This window comes from Homalodisca vitripennis, chromosome 4 (assembly GCF_021130785.1).
Source record: "Homalodisca vitripennis isolate AUS2020 chromosome 4, UT_GWSS_2.1, whole genome shotgun sequence".
In the NCBI taxonomy this organism is placed as follows: domain Eukaryota; kingdom Metazoa; phylum Arthropoda; class Insecta; order Hemiptera; family Cicadellidae; genus Homalodisca; species Homalodisca vitripennis.
Window position 1 is genome coordinate 192,100,606 of NC_060210.1, and position 27,155 is coordinate 192,127,760.

A 27,155-nucleotide genomic window follows, 5' to 3' on the forward strand; every position below is an offset into this window, starting at 1 on the left:
ATTGGTATTACACAAACAGATGTTTATTGGCCAGTGTTACCAATAAATGTCCTATCAATTAACCTGCCATAAACGTAAAATTACCCTCTTTTACCCACCAGTGTTCCCAAAATACCCTCTTTTTAGTTTTACCCTCCATATTATTATTATTTTTTTTTTTTAAAGAAACTTGCAAATGTATTAAAACCAGTTAATAAAAAAACTGTTATGTAACTCTTTACTGTAATTATTACATACCAGAGAAACCTATACCTCATCTACATGTATTGACAATTTTATCACCAAACTAAAAAATGTAAATTATGATGTAATAGCTATGTCGGATCACTATGTCACGTGCCTAGTAATTAAACTCAATAAATAAAGCAAGCAAATTAAAACTAAAAGCTCTAGATTCATGAAACAACCTAACTAAAGTAATAATTTTAAGTATAGACTAGGCAAAGTTGAGTGACCTTTTACTTTACATCAATTCTGATCGAAATAACATTTATGACACAGTTCACAGACATATTTCAGAAAAATTTTCATATGTCCTTCCCTTAAAAAAAACATAATACATTTTATTTTCCAAATAAAAATAATTACAACAAATCTAACAGTAATACAATAATTCAAAATAAAGTAAACATTTCATAGCATATACAAAACAAAATATAGCATATACAAAACAAAAATGATTTGCTCAGGCTTACCAAGTTCACACTAACCAGTTAATCAAAAGGAAAAATATAATGAACATGATTTTGGTTTACGTTATATAAAAGTATCTTATAGATAGGTTTTTGGAAAATTAAACCTCCAAGGCAAAGCCTGATTGGAGGAAAAAACGTGTACTTATTAGATAAGAAATTGCTGTCAAGTAATACAGGGGTCTATATTCCAGTATTATTGGCCTAACTCCCTAAGAATTAAAATAGTAAATGAAATTTGAATTCTTATAAAAGACATTATTATAAATTATATAAACAATTTAATGTTAGTAAGTAGGCCTCAGTTCGGCCTACTGAATCAACTCATTCAGTCCTTACAAGGCTCCTGGGGGTGACGGGGTGAGACCGGTTTGCTTGCAGCGGGGGTTGGACATTCTCCTTCCCCACCTGTGCAGACTGTTCAGAGCCTCCGTGGCTCTCAGGTACATCCCACTATCCTGGAGAGTGTCCAGAGTGGTGTTCATACCGAAGCAGGGGAGGGCGGGCATGGATCGGCCGAAGTCTTTCAGGCCGATATGCCTGTCCTCCTTCCTTCTCAAAACCATGGAGAAAATGGTTGCCAGGTTTGTTTGGGAGGGAGCTCTTCTGGAGCGACCTTTGCATCCTAACCAGCATGCCTACACTCCAGGAAGGTCATGCGACTCGGCCCTGCATCAATTGGTATGCAGGATTGAGAAGACGCTGGCGGCAAAAGAGGTAGCCATAGGAGTCTTTTTAGACATTGAAGGTGCCTTTGACAATACAGCCACTCAGGCGATTGTCAATGCGGTCTCAAGACGTGGTGTTGATGGTCAGGTGTGTGACTGGATAGGGGCCTTGCTCACGGACAGGGTTGTTGTTACAACCCTCATGGGAGCAAGTGTTAGTGCGAAGGCTACGAGGGGCTGTCCGCAAGGCGGCGTCCTCTCTCCTCTTCTGTGGAACCTGGTTGTGGATGACCTGCTAAATTCTTTGAATAGCAGCGGTGTCTTTGCACAAGGGTACGCAGATGATATTGTGATTCTTGTGAGTGGCAAGTTCCAACACAACAATCACGGAACTGACCAATGCTGCTCTGAACATGGTGGGAAATTGGTGTGATAAGGTTGGCCTCACCGTCAACCCCACCAAGACTGCCGTGGTTGCCTTTACCAGGAGGCGACAGATGGAGGGCATCGGTCCCTTTCTATAAGGCTCACCCGTTGAGCTGAAGCCTGAGGTCAAGTACCTGGGCGTGATCCTAGATAGGGTTCTAAACTGGGGACCTCATCTAGAAAGGGTCATTGCCAGGGGTAAGTGGTCTCTAATGCAATGCAGACGTGTGATAGGTGGGCCCTGGGGACTGAAGCCGAGGCTCTTGTACTGGCTTTATGTTTCCGTGGTCAGACCTGCACTAATGTACGGAGCTGTCGTATGGTGGCCAAAAACGGAGGCCAAGACGGTGGTAGCACGTCTGGCGGGTATCCAAAGGATGGCCTGCCTTGCTATCACTGGGGCTTTTCCTAGTGCGCCAGGCGCGGCTCTGGACTGTTGTCTTAATCTCGCCCCTCTGGACATTGTCATTCGAGCTATGGCCAGGAGGAGTGCCTACTGTCTTCAGCAGATGGGACTCTGGTCGGGCTGCAGCGGTGGGCACTGCAGAATCAGCACTCTGATACAGGAGGATGTTTTGCACATGATCTCTGATCAGATGCCACAAAAGTTTTCCTTTGACAAACCCTTTAGGATTATTTTACCCTCAAGGGATGATTGGTCAGAGGGGAAGAAACCTCTTCCACCAGCGGAGCTCGAATGGTACACAGACGGCTCCAAAACAAAAAGCGGCACAGGCGCTGGAATTCTGGGAGTGAGACCATGTAGGGAGCTGGTGGTTCCTATGGGTCCGTATCCGACAGTCTTTCAAGCGGAGGTCGCAGCCATTATGGAATGTGCTCGTGAGAATCTTCGTCTGCGATATAGGGGCAAGACGATTAACATTTTCACGGACAGTCAGGCAGCGCTGATGGCGCTGGATTCTTGCGCGATCAAATCCAAACTGGTTTGGGATTGCTATCAGACCGTTTCCTCCCTTGCCAGAATCAACAATGTAACCGTTTGTTGGGTTCCTGGTCATGAGGGGATTCTTGGGAACGAAAGAGCTGATGCCCTGGCCAACCAGGGCTCAGCAACAATTATAACGGGCCCTCAACCGTTCTGCGGTGTTCCAAGGCGTGAATCCTCTAGGGTTGTCTCGAAATGGATTCGCGCGGAGCATGGGAGAAGGTGGAGGTTGCATCCGGGTTTGAGAGTGAGCAGAATGGTATTACAGTCACCTTCCTCCAAGGTGGCTTCGGACCTTCTCTCATTAAACAGATCAATGTCTTCTAAGGTCATTGGTCTCATTACGGGGCATGGTCACCTGAGGAAGCATCTACACAGAGTTGGCATCCTTCAGGAGGATCCGCTCTGTGGAAGGTGTAATGAGCAGGAGGAGACTGCTGAGCACCTACTCTTTGATTGCCCTGCAACAGCAAGAGAGCGGTATGCCATCTTTGGTAGCTTGGACAGGGGTGGTGAATTTTCCCAGGAGGACTTGATAGGTTGTTTTCGGCGGTTTGTTGAACTGCTGAAGTTGTAGACTGGTGGGCCTCATGGTGTTTCCGGGGTGCGCAAAAAGCCCTTGAGGCTTAAGTGCATGGCAGTAGGCCACCCCAAGGGGAAAAAACGTAGGCCTCATTGAACAATATAATATTAAAGACTTAGTAAAAAAAGCTGTATCTTGAGTTATCAAAATTAACCGCTTTAACTAAACTTAAATATCCAGAACTTTAACATTAATAAAGAAAAGCTCAGACCTATTCTCAAGCACAAGAATTTTACACACATTTTACAATAGAATATCATCAATATGCATCCGTATATTCACCAATACAACCAGTGGCGTAGCCAGAAATTTCGTTCAGGGGGGGGTCCGAAATCGGGGGATCCGGGGGACGTTTTCTGTGTTATTTGCCAATGAGTTCACTGGTAAAAGGTAAATACTAAAAATATGGAGCTTTAGTAACTACGCCTTTTAGAAAGTGGAAAGATGTAATAGGCAAATTCAACTCTCACAGCAACTCTAGTACTACAAATTTTCTTGTATAGCTACAGAAACCTTACGAAGTTCGATTCTGGCCGAGTAGAAGGCACCATAGTGATGTTGGATTCAACGGATAAGAAAGAAAAAGAACAAAACAGAGCTTCACTCAAGCTTATAATTGACACAACTATATTCTGTGGAGAAAATGAAATACTCCTTCGGGGACATTGGGCCACTGGCGGCCGAAAACCCTTTAGAAAAGGAGGGCAATTTTCGAGCGTTGCTCGGGTACAGATCAAACCAACGGTCGGAAAATGCACCGGAAAAACTCTACAGATTAGAAGTTCGGCTACTTTGGATTTCACTGATTGAGGTATTTATGAATGAGTTATAATGACGATTTTTTTGTATCATTACACTGTATACGAGTATATAATTATCGGGAAAAAATCACTTTCGGTCGGAAATAAAATACACCTGAAAAACTCTAATGATTAGAACTTCAACTACTTCGGACTTCAGTTATTGAGATAAACGTGGTATTTTTGGTTGAGTTAGGACGACGATTTTTTTGTTATCATTAAACTGAACACTACTACCTATATAATTATCGAGAAAAAAATCACTTCCGGTCGGTAAATACCGAAGAAAAGCTCTACAGATTCCAGTTTTGACGATTTTAGATTTTACTGGTTGAGTGGTTGAGGTAAAAGTGGTACTTATATTATGTTAGGACATTGATATTAGGTTTTAATTCAATGCCGACTAATAAATATATAATTATCGAGAAAAAAAACAAAAATAATCATTTCCGATCGGAATATACTAAGGAAAATGAAATAATACCTCAGCCAGTGAAATCCAAAGTAGTCGGAACTTCTTCAGTAGAGTTTTTTTTCCGGTGTATTATCCGACCGAAAGTGATTTTTTTTCAATTTTTTTCTTCGATTATTATATAGGAATTAGTCGGCGTTCAATTGATACATAAAATCACTGTTCTAACATAATTTTTAAGTACCACTTTTTATCTCAACGACTCAAAACCAGTGAAATCCGAAATCGTCAAAACTGGAATCCAGTAGAGCTTTTCTTCGGTATTTACCGACCGGAAGTGAATTGTTTTGTTTCTCCCGATAATTATATATGTATTATTCGCAGTTTTGATTAATACCTAAAAAATCAACGTCCTAACATAATTCTAAAACACACGTTTACCTCAATCCACTCAGTCCAGTGAATCCAGTGAATCGTCAAAACTTGAATCTGTAGAGATCACATGTTTACCGACCGGAAGTGAGATTTCCCCCCCCCAATTTAATTATATAACGGCAGAAATAATATTGCAGTTTATGATACGGGAACAAATCGTCGTCCTAACTAAAAATGAGAAAACATAACCACGTGTTACCTCGATCACTGAAGTACTAAATTAGTTAAATTACACAGTAGTGCCAATTGTGGATTTTCCCGACCGAAAGTGATTTTATTATGATTTTTTTCAGATAAGCACATACACGTCTAAAAATTTAATGACATAAAATCAAAGCGTAACTTAATGCTAAGCAGCCCTTTTACGTCCCCAAAAGAATTAGAAAGAAGTGGTCGCTAAATGATCAAACTTATTCGCCGTGAACGGTTCAGGATAAATTTTGACAATTGCGACGTAACGTGACCGCGCCCTATAGAAAATACCGTGATTACACACACTGATCCGAAAGGGGATGCCCAAAAGTATCGTTTGATACCTTTATGCGTATTTAAATTCGGAAAGGACAATTATATTCTTTCTCAGTCACTTTGAATCAATCACATCAATCAATTTACTGTTTGTAGACAAGAATAATTTGAAACTGTCCTTTTTTCTACTGCTCCATGCTTTTATTTGAATTATGTAATAAAGTTTCGGATGGGGATGTTGGTGTTTAGGGACCCCCCCCCTTCGCAAACGATGAGTAGAATTAGACAGTATAATATAAATACAAACATACATGCACGTCAAAGTCTTGCTTTGTCTTTCATTGAGAATCCCATCTACAAAGAAATGTGGTAAGTACAGAATAATAGCTTTAAAATTAAATAATATTACTTTCAAAACTTATTCGATTCAAAGTGATTGGTAAGAACAGTGAATATTTTGTGAACTTTATTAATGATTATAAACAATCATATTGATCAGAACTTTCAAAAGGGTAGTATTAAGTTTGATTATTCAACCTACTTAAAAAACCTGAGATAATATAGACCCAAGTGCTAGTGATATAACGTGTAGCCTACTTTCATTAATACAAACTACACTTTTGTAAAGACATTGAAAGTTAGTTAAATATCAACTTGGAACAATATGAGTTAGCCAACATAAGCAAGTCGCACAACCATGAGGGGCAGCACACTTTGAATACCGATTGTGAGAAAATTGGAACAACAAAGGAACGTAGCAAAATCGTACAGCCAACGGGGGCCTGAAACGTACAGAATAGGCACAGCAACGTGGGACCGTAGCAAAATCGTACATAACGTGGGGACCCGTAGTCACTGTAATTATAGAAGTAATTTTTGTTAACCATGATTTCAAATAACAATGAATTTATATCTTGTACTATGACTAACCAATCTTTGAGATTTCTAATAAATATTCGTAAAGTATCTAAAATTTCGTTAGGCAATCTATTGAATATCAGAGGGGCTAAAAATGTATGTTTTAAGGAAAAAAGGTTTTTGGTCTAGATATAGCTACATTATCAGAATTTCGTAATTTTCTTTTATAATTATAATAATTATAACTATTCCTACCTCAATTAAAAAAAAAAAAAAAAAAAAAAAACCTTCGTAACTTTATAAACATACCTACATATGTCTTATTGGTAATATCATTAATGATCTAAATATTGGCCAAGATGAATCACATTTATTTCCTTTAGCTACTATTCTTACGAAATACATCTGTATTGTCATGAGTGGTTTTAAATTGGTTACTGTAGCAGGGATATCTATTATTTGTAGGCACACACTTGTTTATTTTATAAATACGTGTCCAGTTTTAACGAATTCTTCTGGCCAACTTTAAGTTAAAAAACATGATTGTGGTATTGTTATGTAAAAATATATTTTTTATTAAATTATGTCTTTGGTTGTCCATATAAAACGTATAATGTTTTTATTTTAGTCTACTACTTTAAATTTGTGGTATTTAGTTTTGAACTGTTTTTTGGTATAGGACGGCATTAGACAGTAACGCGGTCAAAGATAAGATACACCAATACGCATTAATCTGAAAATTATGACTTAGAGGGAAATTATGATAAAAGCTTAGATGTGGGAATTTTCAGCGCAACTGTTGTCGTTGGTAAACATGTACGTTTCAAATTTATGAAAACTACAGCAAACGGTTGTGTTGTGACTTGTGAGTGTCTTGGTTTTAAAACTCGATTAAACATAAAAGAAATTTAACAAGTAAGTAAAATTAGATTAACTCTGTAAACAGCAATGTATCACATGGCTCTTTATACATTGTTTTAGATTGATATTAAAGTGAAGTGTTGAGAACTCGACTATTTGATATTTCGGTAGTATGTATCCCAACATTTCAGCCCTTCATATTTTCTTCCGTAATTCTGATACCTAGTTTATATTTTCATCTGTACATCTATTTTAGCAATATGCAAATTAACTTTAGTAGTTTGTTTTAATGAGACAAATGGTTTAAAACATATAAGGGACACTATAGATGTGTATGACAACAGTGAAGTTAAGTAAGTTAAGAAAAATGTCAAAAGTACTGAAATAACTGGAGCCGGCAGCTAACAATCCTGTAACGGCACGCTATTTTTGCTCCATTTACAAGTACTTATTCTAAACTATCTTCACTTATGTGTTTTTATAATTATGTAATATGTTAATTCCAAACAGTTATGTTATATGTAAAATTGATAATTCCAACATAACTGAAAAGTAAAAAAATGTATAGATTCAGGAAATATATTGTTGTATGGGGGTGTTACAACAAAAAGTTATTTGGTAACCTATTACTTACACCAACTTAGGCCTATTTCAAAATATGGGATAGGTTCAAAACCAATCATTGATATGTTTACTGGCAAAATACTAACACTTCTGTATCATACATTTTCAACATACAGTAAATAGCCTAACTAGTACAAAAGACATAGACTTTGAAAACAGAGCTATTTACGGTGGTCTGCCTCGTTCAAAAATGAATGACTGCCAACTCCAGGGTTAACATAATAAAGGTCCTTTTGAAATAGAACAACAATTCCCTATAAATAACATCTAAAGCTAAATACATTTCAAATAGGTAAGAAATAACACCAATCACATGTAAAAGATCATCCTTAATTGACTACTTTGTTTCTTCTATAAGAATTAATTGTCTAAGATTAGTTTGTATTGGGCTTGACATTAGTGAAAATGAAATCCTTAATGAATAAGCCCATATTAACTGCTATAGAACATTTATAGATAATTTTATAGAGCCTCACAAGTGTGATAGTATCTATAATCATACCTACTTGCTGTAGGCTAGGCAGAATGCTGCCTGTGGTCCTGAGGGTTAACCAAAAGGCTAGTTTAGGACTGACTTGTGGATATCCTTGGCCACAAAACCACATAGGAAAATACTGACATGCTTCAATGTAGACTTACAAGGACTACATTTTCAAAAGTTTCCTTGTAGCCTAGGAAATTTGTGATGAAAATGTTTGATTGTCTGCATGTAAGCACAATATCTCTTGCAACATTTTATTCAGGTAGGAGTTGCTTCATCTCATGTCTAGGCCACCGTAATCAATGAGAAAGTGTTTTGAGTGTGGAATAATAATGTTTCTATCTATTCATAATAATTTTATAAGTCAAGTTGAAGTCTACATAATTGTTAACTTATAGGTCTAGCCTACTTCGGTGAAACTTAAGACTGCAAAATTTTACTCCAAAAGTCTATAGGTATGTTAAAAGTGTGATTATTGTAATATTTGTTGAAATTTGGTGTCGTTATCAAGTTGGAAAGAATTCTTATTTTTTGACATCTAAAACTTCTATTTATTTTTATATTTAATTAATTACCAAATACATGATATTTCATTTAGTGTAAATGTGCCCAGATATAATTTAATAATTAAATTTACTTTATCTTCATAAAAGTATCGTATTTGACCGTTGGTTTGTTTCAGAGTAAGATGTGTAAATGTCATAGAACTAACACAATGTTTAAATTAAATCAACATTATTAGATCTATCGCACCATGTGGGAGCATTATCCTCAAATAGAATGACCGGTTTGTGTCCAACCAAGTTAAAGTAACTGGGAAATAATACATTTTAAATCGTGTTTTAGGGATAAAATGGAAGATTTTTCAATGGATCTGTCAACGTCATGTGTAAATTGTGAAGCCAAAGCAAGAGACTTGATTTTGATGCAAGAAAAATATGAGGTGAGTTATGACAATGGAATCTTTTTCTTGTATTAAAAAAATCTTAGGCATAATCCTTCTTTTTAATGTATGTATGTATTAATGCACAAAGGCTTCTTACACTAAAGAAAGAAAAAGACTTCTTTATCATCCTTTAATATTTAAACTAAATTGTCGTTTTTAAAATGGTCATAAAATATAACGATGTATTAAAACAAGAAATGAAAAGTAAACAAGGTTTACAATGTTTAGTGTTAGCTGACCTTTCTATGTTCTGGATGAATTCTTACACTGGAGGACTAACACATAAAATAAACCCTGTATTATTATTTTAGTCTCTTGAAGGTGTTGCAATTCTCACAAAATTTGCAAATAAAGAATATGTCTATCTGTGTGTTTAGTTACCTTGTAATTATTGAAATATATTTGTAAATTAAGAAGTCTACAGAAATTATTACTATATGACGTTTGTTCAAGGCACTTTATCAAGAACACCATGAACTGAAGAGGAAAGTTGAAGTCATGGAGAAAGTAACATCAGAATATGAAAGTGAACTGTCGTTTTTTAGTGGCCAAAGAAGTGATGACCAATCAAAATTAAAGTCTACTCAAAATGAGTTGGAGTCTGTTGTATCAAAGGTGAGGATCTACCGTAGGTGGCATGTGTACTGTAATAATGTAATGATTGTAAGACCAATCAAAACTAAAGTCTACACAAAACGAGTTGGAGTCTGTTGTATCAAATGTGAGGATCTACTGTAGGTGGCATGTGTACTGTAATCAACATACTGTGTACAGGTATCTTTAACAAATTCTTTCTAGAGTAAGAGAGTGGAATAATACCAATTATTAAATTACTAAATTCTTTCCTAAAGTGAAAGAATTGCAATTATCTAGAGTGATTTTTTTATCAGAAACATCTGGGGATACATTTTATAGTTGACAAATTCCATAGAGCTGGGTTCTCAACTTTTCAGGCTTTGTGCTTCCCTAAGTACACTGACATTTCGTTACACCTCCCCTCTACCAACATCACCTTTTATGTGGTTAACACATGTAGTAAAATTTCAATTTTAGGTTAAGGTATAGGTTAGACTTGCATATTATTGTAAAATTAAATATTTGATAAATTATTACAAAATTTAATTATTTTCTCCAATATATTTTTGAACATAAATTCTATGCCTACTCTTGCCGCTAGGGGTAGGGTACGATAAGCAGACACGGTTTTTTTATATCAAAGAAGGTAATCATCAATACATATATTCACATCTCAAATCCTAGACAATCAATCGATATAAAAGTATGTATAGTCCTCAATAACAATCATATGTTTTAAATTAAAATATGAATTTAATATTTACAGTGATGAAACAAATTATTATAACCAAAATTAGGAAAACTGAAGACGACCATATTTGCTCCTCTCAAAGTTACATTTGTTTCTTTCTCACAAATTTCACACAATGGGTTTTTCGGTACGAGTCCAACATGTTGAAGCCATGAAAAAGTATGTCATCATCTTTCAAAACAATGTCATGCAGTTTTCTAAAATTGACTGCCATTTTTAATATAAAATGTTACTTATGTAAAATTGAAATATTATTACCTTACGTGTATTATTTGAAAGTGTTTACAGCTGTTGATATAGATTATAGTTAATTGTTCAAAATAATTAATCAGTATCGATTGATTATATCGATGGTTATGATTAAGTAATATCGTTTGCCAATTTCGATATAAAAAAACCGGGTCCGCTTATCGTACCCTACCCGCCGCTAGTTAGTAAAAAAAAAATCAATCTGTTTTGAAACAAAAAAATATTGTTTCATTAAATCTGCAAAATCTAGTTAATGATGTTATCATATAGTAACTTTGTAACTTAGAAGGCTGGCATTGTTTGTTCTTTGCAATTTTTAAAATATATGGTTGTAACTGTGACAAAGCACTTCACAGGTAACTTTTGACGTCCAGTCTTGCTCGAAATATTAACTTTAAATAAGCCAATTTTGAAAATCCAGACACACCCAGGTGTGTGGATGAAAATTGCATCAACAACTTTGCAGTGTCAAAAGTAACTTGTGGATAAACAGGAAGATAACTCAACTAAGAGTCTTCAATGCCCATGTTTTGAAATTCCGCCAATATTTGAGAATCACATTTTATGTTGATTGTCTGTTCCTGAATGTGTTAAAAAAGTACACCTACAATGATATTGAATAGATCTCTTTTGTATATTTTATTGTCAGATCTCTGCCATAACATCTGGAAAATTCGAATTTTGAGTTTAGCTCCAGATTAGTTTAGCTTCCTCTTAAGTGCAGCATCTGAAATCTAACACTGTTTCAGACTTGACTTCTGAAATCAGAAGTTATGTTTGTCTGAAAGGATAAAAAAAAATAGTCTGCGACAAAGAACGAAGTAGTTCAAAATGAATCCCCCCTCCGCATTGTTTTGACATCAGAGACACCCAGACTACAAAAAATGGTGCAATCTAGGTGAAGAGGTATTCTCATTCTCTCACCAGGTGCACAATTGAGTGCACTAAGATGTTGGCTGACACGATCCCAAAGTACGGTGGAGCAACCGAGTCTTCTACTTTATTTGCTGCTTATTTTTGTGAATTTGAAATATTTAAAAAAATCTGAGATTATTATAAATCCCTTTTACTATAATGCTGTTTCTACTGTAGGGAGTGACACAGTAGATTTTTGGAGCCTACAGTCAACATTTTTAGATATTAATAAAACAAGTAAATGTGCTTTAAAAGTTACACATAGTATGCACAAATACACATTTGCAGTTTTTTTAAATTTACCTTACTTACTTCCATAATTTAAACTTGTATTTGTTGTTGAATTATGAATGTATTATAAAGTTAGAATATACTAAGAAAATTCATTATTGTTATATAATTAAAGAAAGAGATTAGTCTGTATACTTTTTATTAAGTAAAACTAAACATTTTATATAAATGATCTTTATAGAGAGCCCATCTTAATATGAAATATTGGACTATAATTTGCCTTATTTTATGTTATTAAAGTTCCTTGTATTTAATTATTTTCTTTATTATCTCTATACTTTCCTTGTCATTAGATTTCAGTGTGACTGGTTTCTTTGGCTATGAGGTTTTGTAATTAAAATGTTCCAAGATTGGAATTATCTTTAGTTACTTACCAAAATTTTATTTTAAATGTATTAATTTACTGAATTAGATTGCATTAAGTATGGTATTTCTATTTTCTATTCTTCCATTATGGATTTGCTATTCAGAGGAACCTCAAATTTAAAAAAGTACTTTTGATATTCTCCCATTTCGACCTTTACCAAAAGTAATATATCTGTTAATAAATTTCTTTTTGATGGGAAATCTCTTTGTTGTTTAGTTATGAAAAACTGGGTTATGTGCTTTTTCTCAATGGAAATTGGCTTTGGCTCCTGGACAATGCACATTCGACATGCATTTATTTTGAAGAAATTCAGATACACCATACTAGTAACCCCTTGTAGTACATGTGTCTGGTAGTAGAATCGTGATAAGCAGTGTTATATGGCAGAGGTCTGTTACTAGCTGTTGGTACTGGAAAGATACCACCTTTATAGTTTTTTTATTACTATTTAGTAAACAATTATTTTTTGCACCTGCGTGCATTTGTTATATAAACATTATTTTACTCTATGTTTCAGATGCTAAAACTAGAATCTTTATTGGAAGAGGAGAAATTAAATAATCAGATGTTAAAAATAGAAATAAGTGAGAGCAAAAATAAAGTTAATAATGAAGAAAAAGTACTGAGTGCTCCCAATGAAGAGGAAATAACTGCATTAACAGAGCAAATACAAAAGTTAGTGGTAAGTGGTTTTGGTTAATTATATTATAACATGTAAAATATTATAAGTGTAGTGATTGGATTGGTCATACTCATGATAATACAAACAAGAGAAGTGGTAGGCATAAAAGTCTAACAACTCGTAGACAGTTTTAAAGTTCCTAATTTTTCTACATTGCCTCAGCTGTGTTCAGTTTCTATTCTTGTAAATGGATTACGTACAGATCATTGTGTCTTGCAATTTTTTGTGTATTAAGAACAAGATGGACAAAAAGAGGAAGAAAGGTTATTTAATGCATGTTATCGAAATATGTTTCACAATTTATAGAGACCTTTGTCAGGCAACCTGATAGCACCAGTTCTGTATGGTGGAGTGCTAGTTCTGTATGGTTCGGTGCTAGTTCTGTATGGTACAGTGCTAGTTCTGTATGGTACAGTGCTAGTTCTGTATGGTTCGGTGTTAGTTCTGTATGGTGCAGTGCTAGTTCTTTATGGTACGGTGCTAGTTCTGTATGGTGCAGTGCTAGTTCTGTATGGTTCGGTGCTAATTCTGTATGGTGCAGTGCTAGTTTTGTATGGTGCAGTGATAGTTCTGTATGGTTCAGTGCTAGTTCTGTATGGTGCAGTGCTAGTTCTGTATGGTTCAGTGCTAGTTCTTTATGGATCGGTGCTAGTTCTTGGCTGACAGACTTGCTCATTTTCTCCACAACAACAAACCAGACTTACTAATACTTACTGAGCATGGCTTAAACAACGAAAAGCTGGAGAGCACTAGAATCCTTGGCTACAGACTTATAGGCAGCTTTAATAGACAACAACACAGAAAAGATGGAGTGGCTGTCTTTGCAAACTTAAACCTTAAAAATAAAATTACAGTAATATCCTTATCAGGAACCACATCAGAACTTATATGTGAAACCATCCTTCTGAAAATTGAGATGAAACAAGGATTCTTGCACCTTTTAGGTTTATACAGGCCACCTAGTAGCAACTTGGAAGAAGCATTAGATATTTTATAATCTGAATTGGACAAAATAACATCTTTTAAAAACCCGGTACTCGTAATAGGGGATGTCAATGTAGACAACCTGGTGGCAAGCAACGACAGAAGAAACTTGGCGATATGATTTACGGCTATGGACTGAGCAGACTTCACCTACCCCCTACAAGAATAACCAGTCACAGCAAGACTTCTATAGATTTCATATGCACAAACATTAACGAAACTGAAATATCAACCAGAGTGCTAAAAACAGGCCTCTCAGATCACACTGCCCAGTTATGCTTTATCTCTACAAACATGACAAGCCCCACGCAGACACAATCATACAGAAGACAATTTAACACAAGAACCGTAGAAGAACTGAGGTATAATCTACAAGCACAGGACTGGTCACAAGTTATGCTCACAGACAATGTGGATGCTGCTTATAAAGCGTTTCATGGGATCCTCCAATCTGCATTGAACATAGCCTGCCCTCTCAAAATAGTAAAACATAAAAGAAATCCCACCAAGAATATATGGGATGATGAAAGCCAGGCGCTAAAAAACGCATACTTAGAGGCACTAAATCGAGAACACATTACGGGCCATCCTGACGACAAAAAAGAAACAGCCCAAAGGAAAAAATCCTACGACTTAAAACTAAAAACACTAAGAAAACAGCTTAACTCCTCCTACATTGAAAGATCTGACAACAAATCAAAAGCCATGTGGAAAGTGATTAATAATGAAAGAAAAGAGAGATTAGAAAAAACTCAACTTGAACGCTTAAACATACAGGACTACGCAGCAGACTCTCCAATAGACATTGCCAATTACTTAAATAGCTTCTTTGCTACAATTGCTGACAGAACACTTGATACCAAAGGAAATGAACAACGAACAACACACACAATAGAACCAAATTACATACCCCAAATACCAAGACTAATTTTCCAAGAGACAAATGAAATAGAAGTGGGAAACATCATAGACACCTTAAAATCAAAAACATCAACAGGAGACAATGAAATATCTTCTAAATTTGGTCAAACAATGCAAACATGAAATTATCACTCCACTAACAACTATTATAAACAAATCACTTTTACAAGGGACTTTTCCCAGCGTGTTGAAACTCGCAAAAATTTATCCAAAATATAAAACTGGAGCAACTGATGAAGCCACCAGTTATCGGCCAATCTCACTTATCTCCACTTTTTCCAAAATCCTGGAGCGAGTAGTGCTAACTAGACTACTGGACCATCTCAAACAGCACCACCTTCTTACTCTGAGACAAGATGGTTTTGTAAAAGACAGATCTACAGCAACAGCACTGGTCCAACTAATTGAAACCATCATTGATAAATTGGAAGCAGGATATATAGCCACAAGTATACTTTTGGACTTTACCAAGGCCTTCGATTGTCTAGACCACAAGCTCATTAAAAAAAAACTGCAAACTCTGGGAATCATTGACAAAGAAATAGACTGGTTCAAGAGCTACCTCAGCAATAGGACACAGATTGTGGAAATTACTTACACTACACACAACACGGTCAAAAAAGTAAAATCTGAACCACTACCAGTAAGCAGAGGAGTGCCGCAAGGCTCTGTTCTTGGACCCGTCTTGTATATCCTTCTGACTAGCGACTTTCCAGAATACCTTCAAAACTATTGTGAAATGGTAATGTACGCCGATGATACAGCCCTTATTGTAGCAAACAAAAACAAAGATCAACTAGACATTGACTCCTTTGTAGCTTTCAATATGGCTAAACAATATTGCAACCTAAATGACTTGGTTTTAAATGAATCAAAAACCCAACAACTAATTTTTACAGCTACTCAAAATAACTATCATGGTCTCCCAGAAGTAACTACAATAGAATTCGGAAAATATTTAGGACTCACCTTGGACCGAAATTTATCTTGGGAACCACACATCAACCAGCTCTGTCAAAAACTAAATAAGCAGTCTTTACGCAATAAGGAGAATTGCACAAATCAGCAACACTGATGTAGCTATGACAGCACACTACTCGTTGTTTGAATCTCACTTGAGATACGGCCTGATAGCCTGGGGAGGCACGACAGTCTCAAATCTCCAAAGGGTGCTGGTTCTACAAAAAAGGACAATTAGAGCTCTAAAAGGACTAGGACCACTTGACACATGCCGAACAGCCTTCAAAGAACTGAGAATTCTGACTGTAGTAGGACTCTACATCCAAGAGACAATCCTCTATACAATCAAATCAGGGCAAGCAAGGACTGGAGACGGACACTCCTATAACACCAGACACAGGAGCAACTTTCTCCTAAATCAACATCATCTCAGCTTATTTGAGAGGAAACCTTCTTATCGAGGAGCAATGTTCTTCAACATTCTACCTGAATCCCTAAGAAGACTGCCAGAAAAGAACTTCAAAGCCTCCTTGAGAAACTGGCTACTGGAGCGACCAATTTACACCATCCAAGAATTTGTTCAATGTAGAACACACAATTTTTGACAAACACTAACTCATACACCAATTGTAACATAAACATGACTTTTGCCCTGTTCTCCAAGAATATGTGCAATAAAGAATATTCTATTCTATTCTATTCTTTATGGATCGGTGCTAGTTCTGTATGGTGCAGTGCTAGTTCCGAATGGTGGTGCTATCTGGTGTCTGTCACTGGCAAAACACACATTCAGATGTGGTTGTCATTATGCACGACATATGCCTATAAAAATTAACGAAATAATAAGGTTAATTTTCCAACATACATCAGGTTTGTTTTATTTTAAATTTCAATGTTTTGTTTAAATTTACATGTTTTATTTAGCTGTTTAGATTTGTACTAACAAGTCTGTTGACATTGTTAGTGTTTCAGTTCAATATATGTCTACGAGATATTCCATGTTTGTGTTGTGTTGTAATATTAGAGGAGGGAAACTTATTATTATAATTTGTTCCTGAATTAAAAATGACAGAAAATACTTATTTGGTAATTATTTTTTTAGTTCTCCTCCAGATGTATCAGTTGATAACCAATTTTAAGATAAATCAAACTTTGTCTGTTTTGTATAATAGTTTAACCAAAGCCTTTTTTAATCATGACTTGTATTTTTAGTCAGAGCAAGAGGATTCACAAATTAAAATTAACAAACTTGTAGAAGAAAATAGTGAATTGGTAGATGCTATTTGTCAGCTGAAACGTGAAAGGCAAATATTGCAAGATGAATTAACTGAAATTAAGGAGCATCTTCAGCAGAAAACTAACGATCTACAAAATGTCAAAACATCTCTTGAGGTAGGTTTATAGGTAACTTAATATAAATGTTAGTACGTAGTTTTAGTATTTGGGAAATGGGGGCCATACTCATATAACTTTACTTTATTAGTTAAATTGTAGATATTTTTGTATTAATTATACTTTGTAATGTTAATGTTATTTTAGAATATCCATCTCTATGGGTATATATTATTAAGAAACAGTAATAAAAATAATTATAATTTACTATTAAAATAAAATTTAATTTTATAATGGGGATTAGAGCAGTCTAAAATTTTATTTAGTTACTACTTTCTGAATATGTTGTGGTTTGTTATTTCAATTCACTATGTTTATTCCACATTCAGAAAAGATGTAAAATCAGATATGTTAAAAATATTATAAGAATAAAGGCCTTTATGTATTTTCTCAGGATAATTAGATAAATGTAAATGTCTTGAGAACTTTACTTTGATTGTAGTTCTTAAAAAAGGAGAGGAATTGGTGCACCTGGATTATAGTCAACTGATTTAAATGGTAAAAAATAGCAGGTGGCAAAAGCATGTTTAAAATTATCTGTAAATAATTTATGTTAAATTTAAGTAAACCACACTGGTAGTTGGTAAAACAATTAGAATTATCACACATGTGATCATTAGTATTTGAACAGATTTTAATTTCCTCTCCTGGCTCAAAAAATGTATACTATTTATTTTTAAAATTAGCATTTGACAAATTTTATCATTTATTAATAAAGAATGTTATAATAATACATAATTTATTATAAATGTCTGAGATTTGTACAGATTTGAATATTTAGTGGAATTGATGTTTGGTCTCTTCCAGAGTGTCAGAGAAGAGAAAGCATTACTGAGCACTGAAATGCAAGTTCTGAAGGCTGCTGACACAAATGCTCCAAGAGGCAATTCTCTATTCGCTGAGGTGGAAGAAAACCGACAGAAAGTTGCTGCTCAGCGAGAGTTGTTAAAAATGAAATACTTAAATCTTAAAAAAGTGCTCAGCCAAAAACAAGTTGAAAACAACAAATTAAAGGTAATATATATACAATGAAAATAAAGATTTATGAACAAAAATACTCACTATTCCGTGGCATGAAATGGATATCTCACTTGCTGGACTAAAATGCTACCATTACACCATAAAACTCTTTCTTTTGTGTATAAATTATTTAATATTTAGATATTTCCGTCAGATATGTTACACAAACAATGCATATGTGTGATTGGGTACCTTTTAACAATATATATGTTATATTATCCTGACGTTACTTAGTAAAGATTTGCTGGCGTTGCTCTGAGTCCGATAAATGGGAGTCTGGCCAATGGATCATGTTGCTAACCATATTTCAGTGAGACGTGTTTTATCTTTTCTGTGGATTGTTGGACAAGTTTGGGGAGTTTGCTCTAGCATATCACCCATTGTAAAATCAACAAATGAACAAATTTACAAGAATTTTATCCTTCCATAAGAAATAAAAACCTTATTTTAGCCTTATTTTCTTTATCGGAAACTGAAAGAGAGGGAATTATTTGTCATTACATAGACACTATGTAGTTATAATTAATATATCAGCAAATCAAGATATTCATTAAATTCCTTAATCAATAAATTAGTAGTACCTGTTATTTTTAAAAAGTGTTTTATTTTTTTCTCTCTGTTTTTAGCCAGATGTTGATAGGATTTGACACATGTAGGAAATGTGGATGCAAAACTAAATAAAAAGAAGTAAAAATGTGACAGTTTTCATTAATTTGATAGTAAAGAAGTTATTTTTTGTTTAAAGTTTGGCAGCAAGGAAACTCGTAATTTAATATTAAAATTAAAAAATTTCCTTTAGATTAATTTTAATTTTTTGTTTTTCAGTTGGAGATTGTTAAAATTCGTAGAGAAGAAAAAGATGATGATAAGAACATTCTTCGAGATTATTCTCATCTTATTCATACTTATAAAGAGAGAGTTTCAGTAAGTACAAAATATGTTTACAATTGTAATTAGCGTAAATGTCTTTTGTGTTCTACAAATCCTTGTCGCAATACAGCACAATTTTTAAGTATTGTGGATTAAAACTTCAACTTTGTTCAGACAGCTACCCTTTTCCCCTATTAAATCCATAAGGTTGAGCTAAGAAGTAAATATAGGGTGATTCAAAAAGAGCGCCGGTTTTGAAAAGACCGGTAAATTTTATTTTATCGGTTGGCAACAATGTTTGACCTTTATTCTATTTCTGACTACATTCCGATTGTTGATGCAGCTGATATTTCTCTCATTAGTGCATTCTGTGTCTAACCATGGAGAAGTTTACTTGTGCGCAACGAGTGTTAATAGTGAAAACGTTTTATCAGAGTGGAGAGAGTTATGCGGCTACTGTTAGGCGACTTCGCGGTACTCTAGGACGTAATGAAGCACCGAATGAATCAACAGTTCGCAGACTAATGAAAAAGTTTCAAGAAACGGGTTCAACAGTCGACCTCAAAAGTTCTGGACGTCGTCGTTGTGCCCGAACTGAACAGAACATTGAGGTGGTTCGTGACAGTGTGGCTGTTGTCCCAGCGAAATCAATACGTCGCCGTTCTCAACAATTGGGTTGAAGATGTTCTTCTGTACGGAGAATTTTTCGGTATGATCTCAAATATCACCCCTATAAAATTCAGCTGACGCAACAATTGAAAGTGGCAGATCACCAGAAGAGACGACAGTTTGTTGGTTGGGTATTGAGAAATTCGCAGGAGGAAGAAAACTTCGCAATGAATATCATCTTCAGTGATGAAGCGCACTTCCAATTGAATGGATTTGTTAATAAACAGAACTGCCGTATCTGGGGTTCAGAAAACCCTCGCATGATTAACGAAAGGGAAATGTGTCCACGAGTGACAGTTTGGTGCGGCTTTTGGTCGGTCGGGCGGCGTCATCGGCCCTTATTTTTTTGAAGATCAGGAAGGGCAAGCTGTGACAGTGAATGGAGACCGATACCGTACGATGATTAGGGAGTTTTTGTGGCCTCATTTGGATAACATAGACATTGACCAGTTGTGGTTTCAGCAGGATGGTGCAACCTGCCACGCTGCCCGTGAAACAATTGTGTTGCTCCGTGACCGCTTTCATGATCGCGTCATTTCTCGTAATTCCGACCATCAATGGCCACCAAGGTCGTGTGACTTAACACCTTGTGACTTTCATCTTTGGGGTTATCTAAAGTCATTAGTTTATGCCAATAAACCCCGAACCATCAGTGAGTTGAAGGAAGAAATTCGACGAGTTGTCGGCCAAATTGAAGTGGAAACTTGTCGTGCAGTCATGGCTAATTTCATGGACAGAGTTGTTGCGTGCCAGCGTAGCAGAGGAGGACACATGCATGACATTATTTTTCATACATGAAATCGGAAGGTTAGATGAACATATTTATGTATTTGATTTCAGATTTTCATTAAAATAAATCTCTTAATTTGATATATCAAAATCGGCGCTCTTTTTGAATCACCCTTTATTTCAGCTTTCAACTCTTCTAGGTTTCTCTCATAAAATGGACTCTTTCAACCATGCTGTTGTGAGATATACACAAGTTTGTATTTTACAGTTACTCATCATGTATGCCATTAGCTTCCACTTAACAATCACCATGTTCAAACAACTAAATATGGAGTTGGCCTCTAGATAGTTTTAAGGCCTAATTAATAAAGTGTAAAGCACAATTAGTTTTAATTAATAAAGTGTTACTTTATTGATTGTTTGAATATCGTGATTTTTATTTGAACTGTTATTATTGTTTTCAATAGTATTTATTTGTAATAGATTTCTTTTTTGAGGTATCGTTTGTAAAAAGTAAATTTGCTAGGGTTAAGCTGAGCTTTGTCTAGCCATTTATACTAGTTACAAAATGTGTTCTACTTTGTAATGAATGTGATCCTTAAAGTGTATGTGAAGATTAATAAACAATTGTTGTTCTAAAGTGTCGTTATTGTTTAAGGAACTTGAGAAAGACTTAAGAACATTGCAGCAGAGGAACGATCAACCTATTGTATTCTCTGGTGAATTCAGCACTCAGCTACAGTGGTGCAGCACCACTATAGAGAACACTAGGTAAACTCAGTTTTTAGTTTGAATTCAGTTTAAAAAAATTCTCGGTTTTCAACAGTTTATTGAGATTGTGTTTAATTACTACTTATAAAATGTTCTCGGCAATAAAAGTTACTCAAACATGGAAAGATTACATAACAAATACAAAAATGTATGTATATGACACAACTGTTTTTTTATCTAGATTAAAAAAGAGCTGCAATTTCAGGCACTTGTTGACTTAAGCAGCGTAGTTTAGAAAGTTCTGAATTGAATCTTTATACAAATGACTCTATAAACCCTTTTTATGAATTTTCATCTCGGACAGCAAGATTGAGAAGTAGTTTATCTGCTTTAGTGTTGAGTGATGAGTTCATTAAGGACGAAGGATGTACCAAGTATCTGGAGATTTATCTATATTGAGTGATCTGGAATGATTGTCATATTTTCAGATTGCTTTAGGTCTTACGAAGCCTTGCCAAATGTTGTTTGTGGATGTATTATGAGATTTGTATTTAAAATTGTTTCACACCAAATCAGACTTTGGGGCTGTTGTGCCACAATTATAATGGGTAGAGTTTTGTAATCAACTGTAAAAGTGTCTAAATCATTCCATAAAGATTTTATAGAGTTATGTATTAGCTCAATAGGGAATTTGGATTTCTGGTTTTGCCCTGCATGTGTATCCTTGAAATGGTTTAATATTGCTGATCAAAGTGCATTTTGGTCCGGAGCATAGCCATCCTTACATCATCCTTACAGAACATGAGGAAGGGCAACTGTGGAACAGAGCAACATTAAACAGCTGAATTTGAATGAGTACATTCGAGTGAATCATTAAATGCTCTAGGAGATTTGAGTTTGGTCTGTGAGATGAAAGATGAGATGTAACCATGTGAGATGGTGAATGAAGTACAAGCTCATCCTTTAATCCAGCAGCTATCTACAAACTTGAGATCATCATGTTAGTTCACAAACAAAGCTTATTACAATCGGGAATCTCAATGTACAGTGGTTTCCTACTTCAAAATATATTTTTGCTGATTTCCTCCATCTTCTAACAAGGTAGGAGGAGTACATCACACCACTTATTGGGCTTTACTGAGCTTGCTTAAAAAATTTCAAATCTGTAGCTCATTTCATGTCCTGCGGACAGATAGATTTATAAACAATCATACAGAAAGAAACTTCACATCTATAAAGCCTGCCTTGCCGATGGTGATGGTTCGGGTCACCTTTAAACCGTTGCCCCAGATTAAGTGTTGGAGAGGGCTACTTAGCCCTAACTTCGCCTGATAAAATAAGACATCTTTACTTTACTTTACAAAGGAAAATTACATGTTTTCCAGCCTCAAGTGATAGGCATCGTTAACTCTTAGCCAAGAATTAAACAATTTAGAATAAAGAATGTTTTGTCAAGAAGGAATGAGTTAAGCACCAGTTGAAGCATAAATGTTTTAAAATTACTATTTTAGTTTTGGAAAGTTATAGTTGAAAATAAAATAAACTAGCCTATTATAACATTTTATTCCAACATTTGTATGTTTATTACTATTTGTTTCAGGAAAGAAGTTAGAACTTTACAGGAACAATTAGAGCAAAGAGGGTCCAATTATGTGACCCAAGGGCATCAACTGTTTGACTCCCAGAAGGAGAACCGAAAATTAAAAAGAACCATGTCAAGAATGCAGTCCGAGATTGATGAGTTACGAGTACAATTGGATACGCTAAAAGCTGGTAACTGACAGCATATAATTGATAATTTTGTATAATAACATTTTAACGTAGAAGGTACTATATGTCCTGTAGAAAATCTTGAGAGCAGAAAAATAGAAGTCACCAATATGCAGTATCTGGCCATTATGATGGATGTGACCAGAGGTTGTGTGTAGAATCCAGTTGAGAAAATAATGTTACAGAATGATCAGCTGTTAATAACGTTCAAATAAACTTTCAATCAGCAATTGTTATCGGACTGGTTGAACTTATATAAGAGTTTGACGTATTTTTGTATTTAATCTGTTCTATGTTATTGTTTAAAAATCTGTTTTTATTGTTTAGTTGTGTTATATATAAAGCTGTTAAATGTTTTATTATTTATAGATTTCTGGTTTAGATAGTCAGTGTTGTTGCAAACTTGCTTTATTTTACTAAAGAAAGAAATAACTGAAGAATCCACAACAATACTTAGAAATGGCACTCTTGTGAAGGAGGTATGTTGACGAGGGTGTAAACCCCTCGGTGTGAGGGCAAGCAATTTACAGAGCAATGTGACGTCCACTTTGGTGGATGCAAAAGCTTTCATCTCATGGAAATCACAATTTGTGGAACCCACACTCTTCTCTTATCCACCTGTTAATTGTCTTTTCTCTAGAAGTTCTCAAAAAAATTTATTTTTGAGTTTTTAAGGTTGTTGTTACAGGCTACTGCAGGGTTTATATACCGCACTCAGAGCTGCTCCACAGTCAGCGCAAATGTAGCGTGTTTTTCGCCGACCATAACAACTTTAGTTATATCTTCATTTACCAATATGCCATCAGATTCTCTTGAATCCTCACGTCAGGTCGTGGTTGATAAATTGAGTCCACATCCTGTATTCACATCAACACATCCAGACAAATATACAATTGACAAAACGTCCTTAATGTAATTACAAATAATTCCTGCCATACCAGCTGAACCACAATAAAAATGAAAAATAAAAAAAAACTTGCAGTAGAAACTTCAAAAACGCAATGAAGTCGTTCGTTTCTAATGTCCACGTACAACTTTGCCATGTGCTTCCGTTATTTAGTTGACCATCAGAGTGTAGTTTAGTAGCAAATTAAACAGTACTACTGTGTACTTGTGGTAGTTCAATTAACACTACTAGAGGCCAATGTGTATAATTTTCAGTGTCATGCGTTGTGTATCGAAGCAGCTGTTTGGAACGTATTAACATGGGTGTGGCAATAATGGGATCATCCATGCTAACATTGATATAAAAAAAAAATCGAGGTTATGTGGTCATAGAATGTAAATTGTCTCTTGACTCTTAGACTTATCAGCTATGTACTTAGTGTATATTGCTCACCTACTACATTGAAAACATTCTTGTCGTCTCGATGTAGTTTCCTTATACACCTGGGAGAAGTTTACTATTAATGTGCAATGTTTTATTACATAATCGTATTGTAACACATTGTATGCTAATTTAAAAATGGTTTTATTGAGTTAAAAAATAAAAATTTTACGGTATTTTCTCCATATATTTTCACTAGCAGGGTGACATGGCATAATATTAAATGATTTATTATATAGTTAAATACAGATACCAATAGCAAGTTTAGTTTTTTATAGCCACCGTGTCCCCACCCTCCCCCCCCAAAAAAACCAAATGAACAATTTTAAAGCCCAATAACATTGGCACAGTTAAATTTAGCTTATTTTAAACATTGCCATATTATGATAGAGTTTATGAAGTTTTTTCATGTTCCTTGTAAATATCAGTGGTTGGCCTAAACTGCAAATGAAGATGTTGGGAATTTGGAACAATCATTTCTACGCAGTCCTTAAACATTGCACTGTAACAAGTGAGTTAAATTTATCATAATTCAGTGTTCAAGGAATTTTAAAACAAAACCTTATAAGTTGTAACTTCTGCAACAAATTATCCCAAATGGGAAACTGGAACATAAACACTTTATGGTTAGTGAGCTAGTTCGTTTATCTACTGATGAAAATTTTCTATAGAATTTAGACAACAGATTCTCTCGGTGATGGATTGGGTGTGGTGGTGCCATCTCCTGATGATACCCCCAGACATAAAACCATGTGATTTTTAGTCAGGGGATTTGAAAATACCACTTTTTGAAATATAAAGCGTTAAAAATTCAAGAATTGAGACTAAGAATTACCATGGCCTTTTCAAAAAATAATGATGAAATGCATAATTTAATGTGGGCAGAATTAAATTAACAAATCGACTATATTTTAGCCAACAGTGAAAACCATGTTGGACTTCACAAATAAAGGTTAACAATCCCATAAAGTTCATTTTATTTTTGAGACACAGTGTGCCTTTTCTTCAGAACATAAAAATTAATCATTACGCAATATATGAGTTTCGTTTAGTTTTTCAAATCCTGCCTGTCTTGAAGATAATCGTTATTTATTTTTCAGCAAACGAAACTGTTGATGGAATCTCCCCACCAGCTACAGACGTTGCTGTAGCGTATAACAAACAGAAGTGTGTTAAATTTCAAGAGGTTATACAAGAACATAGTGCGACCAAAGTAGCGGAAGAGAAAGTGACGGATAGTGATAAAGAAAACTGAAGAGGACTTCATCCACATTCATCTCAGACACTAATTACAGACTAATTCATTTTGCCTCATAATAAATTTTTTACTACTCGACAGTGTGCACTTTGAGTATTGTGAAATTACATTCAATTCAAGGTGAAGTGGAATAATATATTGTACATATTGCATTTTAAATAGGCATCACTACTCATAAGTATATTTTGTATGAAGAGTAATTATTACTTCTATTGTGTATTATTATTTTATATTGTTAATAAACCTATTTGGTATATTTTAAAACCGATAAAAAATTATTATCAGACCAACTTGTTATAGGATAACATTTTCGTCAATATGAATTGATATAATTCCTTCCTTATGACTCGTATTTTATTAATCAATGATACATTAATATAATTATTATCATATAATTCATGTTGCTCTCTTTATTTCATTCTGTAGGCCTTAGACTACCAGGTTGATTGAATTTACATTTGAAGTGATAAACCATGTTTCGGACAGATTTGTAAAACAAAAGGAATAAATACTGTCATTAGAACATGAGAAAACATTTCACATATTTCCCACTAGGTAGCAGCACTTACCAGAGACACAAGACAAAACATGGAAAGCAACTCTATCAATATATTAAACTAGCAGTTTCCCGCGGCTTCGCACGCAATTTCCCGTTGAAAACAGTACACTATATTCACTTATTCTTTTTCTATCACATTCTAAACATTGCTGAGATAATTGACAGTCGTTCCTTCGTGAGCCTCTTGGGCGCATTATGAAGGTATGTATCATATTCCTGCCTCTATCTTTCGTGGTTTTTGCTAGGTGTTGATAAGTTATTCAGAACAGTTACTGTATACGGATGAATCTCGGTAAACTAATTAGGTTATAAAGAATCACATTCGGTCTGTTAAAATTAATTTTCTATCTAAGACATTTCCAGTATTATTTTAGGAGTGTACCTTCAAGAAAATGTATCAAAGAAACCAAGTTTCGATCATAAAGTGTCTTCTTTCGGCTCTTCATTTACCTTCGATGTAACCAAATTCGATTACCTTATGTGCAAACATTCACGGATTTGTATAATGAGGTTGTTTTCATAATAGCGTTTAATAGTATATTTTCTTTGAATTAAATAGTTTATTGATCATTGATGCAATCTGAATTAAAAAACACTACTGATCAAGCACTTTACAATAAAAATGTTTTAAATTTTAAATGTAAACAAATGTTTCTGCCTCTTTGATGAACTTCAGCTGAAAGTATTATCAGCTGTTAAGTATCAGTTCGCTTTGTATTACGTGTCGTAGCGCAGTCTGTCGGATCCAATATAAAACACACCAACATCAACAAAAATTTATAATTAAAAAATTAATGAAATAAACTATTAAAATTGGACCAAATACCTCTCTAAAAGTATGCCTATGTTACTTCCAGGAACGTGTAGAATCACTGTACAAAATTTCACGATGTTTCGTGCATTGGTTCCAGAGTTATAACGGAACATACAAACAAACATTCGCATTTATATAGA

The 27,155-nt window shown here is 34.8% G+C and overlaps 1 protein-coding gene across 1 annotated transcript; it reads left to right on the plus strand.

Moving 5' to 3' along the window:
• Positions 1–7,171: 7,171 nt before the first annotated feature.
• On the plus strand, positions 7,172–25,852 carry LOC124360833 (protein Spindly-like). Its single transcript, XM_046814775.1, has 10 exons — positions 7,172–7,202; positions 9,101–9,197; positions 9,654–9,815; positions 12,867–13,031; positions 17,109–17,288; positions 18,096–18,302; positions 19,134–19,232; positions 21,235–21,347; positions 22,888–23,060; positions 25,485–25,852. The coding sequence occupies exons 2-10, from the start codon at positions 9,108–9,110 to the stop codon at positions 25,637–25,639; spliced, it is 1,344 nt and encodes a 447-aa protein (XP_046670731.1). The 5' UTR covers positions 7,172–7,202; positions 9,101–9,107; the 3' UTR covers positions 25,640–25,852.
• Positions 25,853–27,155: the final 1,303 nt, after the last annotated feature.